General features: G+C 42.5%; 1 protein-coding gene across 1 annotated transcript; it reads right to left on the reverse strand.

The window, feature by feature from the left end:
• Nucleotides 1-704: 704 nt before the first annotated feature.
• Nucleotides 705-3786, reverse strand: SARC_07750 (hypothetical protein). Its single transcript, XM_014298292.1, has one exon. The coding sequence runs from the start codon at nt 3412-3414 to the stop codon at nt 1168-1170; it is 2247 nt and encodes a 748-aa protein (XP_014153767.1). The 5' UTR covers nt 3415-3786; the 3' UTR covers nt 705-1167.
• Between the last annotated feature and the right edge of the window lie 1649 nt (nt 3787-5435).

A 5435-nucleotide genomic window follows, 5' to 3' on the forward strand; every position in this document is an offset into this window, starting at 1 on the left:
ATGTATGTGTGTATGTATGTTTGAATGTATGTACTGATATATGTATCTATGGATGTATGTTTGTATGCATGTCGGTATGTATATATGTATGTAAATACGTACATATATACGTATATCTGTTTGTTTTTATGCATGTATTTATGTAAGCATCTTTTATGTATATATGCATGTGTGTATGTATGTATGTGTATGGACGTATGTATGTATGTATGTATGGATGGATGTATGTATGTATGTATGTGTGTATGTATGTATGTATGATGTAGGTATGTGTGTATGTATGGTATATATATATATATATATTTCATGTATCTTTATATGTATATATATATTGATTTTTTTCCGTACCTAGTTGATGTTTGGAGTAATCCCCTCTTTAGTATCATTTACCAGCTATCAAGTGGTTGAGAACGACGGCGGGCTTCTCGGTTGCCATTACGGTTGCTAGTCATCGTTGTTGGCGCTCATGACTCGAACAACACGGTATGCGGGTTCAATGAATATATTACGGACTATTACCGAGTATCAAAATTCTCTTAATGAGCCTACAGGTATCAGTAGAGATACTGATATATTTTCTATTCGGATTTCGAAAGTGGGCTATATTACGTACTTTCCTAGCGTGCAGCCAAAAAAAAAAGAATAAAACGAGCAACTGGCATACATGTCTAAATTTGAATATTCATATATAGAAACTTAGTTTGGTAAAGTGTTTCTCGTTTTATGATTCGAAATACTAGAAAAATGTCGGAGCAGCATACATGCTCAGGTGCATTCTGTCTGAGAAATGGATCGCATGGGTTAAAAAACACATCTCAATTCAATATGTGTTGCACACGCGCATCTCTCGTTCGGTCTGAGAGCATTAAAGCAATGAAAAGCAATATGTTTTTAGCAATCGGAGAATTCAAACTCTGATTCATCTCTTCGAAATCTGCCGAATTATCAATTCGAGAGCTCTCTAGAATTTACGACCACATCTATGATCATCACAGTTGTGCGTTCAGAATTCAACTTTCATCGATACTATCAACGCAATATATCGAGGTGTGGTCGTCGATTGACTTCCGTGTGAATCTGGCACTTACCGAGAAAAGGCTTCCGTCATGGAGGAAGTGCGAGTATGAATACTCTTAAATCAGCTTCAAACCCCAAAAGTTTATGGAGCTATGAAAGCTTCTTGTTAGCCGTGTTCACAGCATTAATGTATACACTCAGGCCAACGATGGTTCCTGCAATAGGCATTACATCCCATAGACCCATTTTGAACAGTCCATTGTCTTGCCCGCGGGAAAGTATCACGTACCACATTAACAGCACGGTCTCAGCTATACAGATAGTCGCGCCGAGGAAGTCACCAATCACGCCCCCGATAACTGAAACCCCGTAATAGCCCGCACACAGTCCCAAGATCGTAACTATCAGCACGGACTGTATCGCTGCACTCATACCCTTAAGCAAACAGACGATCGAGAATGATATCAGATAGCCCACCGCGACTCTCTCGCGAGTGAGGAGTGTCGTAACCTCGGCGAAGCGGTTGTATAGAGCTCCCTTTGGATCGCCCGAGTCTACTAGGTAGGGGAACAAGTACACCATAGGCAGAGCCGTCAAACGAGCGACACAATGAGCGGCAATCATTGATGCCCACAGGTCGATAGTGCTTGGTAAGCTACTGTACAGTGTTAGACGCACGCTGAGCCATAAGCTAGTGCCCACAAGTCCGTACGTGCCAACCCGGGAATCTTGCATAATGCGTAATATCTGAATTTTGCCCCAGCCACCCCCAAACCCATCTAGTGTATCAGCGAGGCCGTCCTCATGGAAACAGCCCGTGAGCCACACCGTACCAGTCACGGCCAACACCGCCCCTACGATCGTAGACCCCGACAGCTGATTGATAAATAAGTATATGTTAGCACCAAAGAACCCAACGAAGGCTCCCACCAACGGGTAGTACGGCATGCTTCTTAACAAGAATTCAGGATGGTGATCGGTGGAAGCTGGACAAGGTAGACGCGTCAGGAACATGAGTGCCGTGAACATCACCCGGATCTCAGACCAGAATCCGAGGGTGAACTCTTCCCCATCTTTGGCACCTGTGCCCCTAGCAGAAACTTCATCCTTACTGATTATACGCGTTGGATCTTCAATCGTCTGCGATAGATCCTCTAGCTCTAACTCGACTGAATTTCCAATGGATTGTGATATTTGCTCTTCTGATTCTACTTCTACTTCTACTTCATGTAACAATTGTTCCTCTGGCTTAACTGGCTGTAATGCGTCATTCAGGGAAACCATATCATTAAACATTGCCACCGCAGCCCTCAGAATCGGAACAGCGCATACAGCCCCAGTGCCCTCACCTAGGCGCAGAATCATATTTAATGGAATATTCTCTGCGCCCATGTGTGTGAATATAGCAGCCACACCGCCAGCCTCGTCACTTGTATGGGAGAAGAACATGCAATTCATAATATCTGGCTGGATAGTATACGCCACCAAGGCAGCTGCACACGTGATCAAGCCATCCACCATTATACCAACATTACGATCATAGCACTCTAGCATTGTGCCTACTAGCGCAGCAATCTCCAGTCCTCCAACACATTCTAAAACCTTGTGAGCATACGCCGCATCTATGGTTGTTTCTTCGTCATCTAAGTTGTGTAAAGCAAGACTTCGTTCTACCGTGGCCACTTTCCTTTTCACACCTTCACTACCGAGCCCTGTGCCCTTCCCACACACTGCACTAGGCAATGCCCTGGTGATAGCAGCGACAATTGCGCTGGACGATGTGGTATTCCCAATCCCCACTTCCCCGCAACAGATGATCCTCGCATTAAAGCGTTCCACGGCTTGAGCCACGCTCTTGCGCCCCACACGCATCGCCTTCTCACGTTCCGACGAGGTCATCGCCGGTTCAACAACAAAGTCGCGAGTGCCGTTACACACACGTGCACTCCGTTGGCATACAACAGACATTCCCTTCACAGACATTTCGGCGTCACTGCACTGTGTGCTTTGTGAATGATCAAGTTTCAAGCCTACGTCCACCACGTACATCGCGTCTAGCCCATTCGCTTGAGCCAGCACAGCACCGGCTGCATTTCCACGCAGGCCTAAGGCTTCAAATATACTGATGGAAACTGACTGTGGGAAAGCACTCACACTCTCACCTAAGGGTTTTCCTGACACCACCCCGTGGTCTGCTGCAAAGACCAATAGCACGGCTGATGCAAGGTCGATTTTAAATGGAGTCTCATCGAACTGTACGATAGACCCTTGACTAGTTTTTTGTAGCACCGCTAACTTTTTGGCCCATAATTCCAATAATCCTAAGCTTCCAGGGGGTTTAGCCTTGCCGTCCAGAACTGCTTGTGCACGTGCACTGACTGATTGCGACACAGTCATTTGGATGTTATTCGATTTTCGCTATCATAAGTGGCCTTAGCGCTGTCAAGGTCCGTTAGCAAAACTTGATCTGTTCTCTGGGCAGTGAAAAGATCAAGTCGTTGGTTATGAAGGTACTTTTAAAGAATTGTCAGTCACGACTGTGTTGTTATTTTAATACTCTAGTAGGAAGACTCGCGCGGTAAACGTTTTCTAACATGCATTAGAATTCTACTTTCTGCTGTATGGTTTCGTATTTTCTCGATGTAGAATTAGAGTGGAATCACATATGAGGGTGTACCTACAGCAATGAACGCCTTCAAAATCTCTTGTATTGGTGAAAGAATATCGCGAGGCAATCGAGGCGAGTGGTTGTAGTATGCTTCGTTAAACATCTTCCAAGCTTCAAAGCGGGCACACTAGAGAGGACTTCTCGCTCTATTCTAGTGTGAACTACGTCGTTCACTGAAGCCACTGGCCCCTGGGCTATCAGATGTGCCGAAGTGTCAACCTGTCAAAAACTTATGAAAATGACAATGACACATATTTGATGACAATATTTTTAACCCCATTCTTGTACTTTTTTTAGGAGGCTGTTGCCAAATACATACGCTGAAAGTAGACTAAATATACGTTTAACGTAAACATATAGAGTTTAGATTGTTTTTTATGTTCTAATAATTGGAGGCGTGGGAAAAAAAATCCAAAAATCATCACCTGTACAATGAGTGTACATAACAGTAAAAATATGCATCTCAGATTCTCAGAACCCAAATATTATGATACCCACCAAAAAAAACCCTAAACGTATTTATAAATATTTTTTGTATGATGCAACGCAAAACGGAATGAAGTCAGAAATCAGACTTTACATAGTAGACAATTAATTAGAAAATCCAAAATACGTACATGACGGACACCCTCACTCCCACAGTGACGTCCCCACGTGATTCAATACGGGCTGGCCACAGTTCACGCCAAATTATATATATATAGCCAGCATCTAAGAATCACAACGTCACTAATTACTAGTAGGTGAGTGGGGTCTCATGTCTCATGTTTTGTATCCTTTTGGAATATTTTGTATGCGCTTTTGTAATAGAATAGCTGTTGCCCGAGGATTACACTCTTACTCTCTACGGGACAACCACTGCGAGCTAATGATTTAATGAGCATGATGGGCATGAAACAGTTGTTAATATAGTTATCTTTAATTGTAAATATATGTTTCACTTTTACTGACTCTACTATACCATAATTCCAGGTGCGCTTGAAGTCAACAGTGCGAGTCTAAAGAGGGAATTATTCACTGATCGGCGTTGGATATGATATATTTAGGTAAGTCTTATCGAACGGCTGTTGTTCGATTCTGTCATAATTTTCTAGGCTCCAGCAGTTCCTCGCGTTCGTCCGTACCAAGGCACTTCCACGATATATATCCTAGATAGAGTAAATTCGACCGTTTGACATGTTGCGGTTTTCCATACCACAATGTGATAGGTGTTGAATACAATTATATCGATATATGCCTCTATTTTATTACACATTGGCGGTTTGTTCATTTTTCTTTTCTTTTCTTTTGTAGGCACAGGAATGAGAATGGCAACAGGCTAAGGATGAAAGTAGAATATGCAATAAATAATTTGAGGATTAATGTTTTGTCTCTGCCGATTTAATACCTTGTGTGCAATGTGTGACAATCCGTTAATCGCTTATCTTACCATATTCTGTAGTCGACTCGCACTCGGCAATAATCAGTATACAAATGAATTAAGCGAAGATCAAATATTTAAAGTTAAGACAACTTATAATGCTTCTTGAGTTCTCTACCTCAGAGGAGTTTCGCTTGTTTGTCACATCTGTCTATTGGAAAGGACTGCAATGGTATTGCAAAGTAAGTCAATAAAGTTAATCTTTTACGAATTCAATATCTTGTTTTTCTGCATACTGTTGGAAGTATACACACAAAGGCTTTCGACAGTCAGTGATCTGTCGATTGAAATCTTTTAGTCTGCTGGTTTAGATGACGCCTTGTTTTTTTA

Source organism: Sphaeroforma arctica, assembly GCF_001186125.1.
Source record: "Sphaeroforma arctica JP610 unplaced genomic scaffold supercont1.635, whole genome shotgun sequence".
Taxonomy (NCBI): domain Eukaryota; class Ichthyosporea; order Ichthyophonida; genus Sphaeroforma; species Sphaeroforma arctica.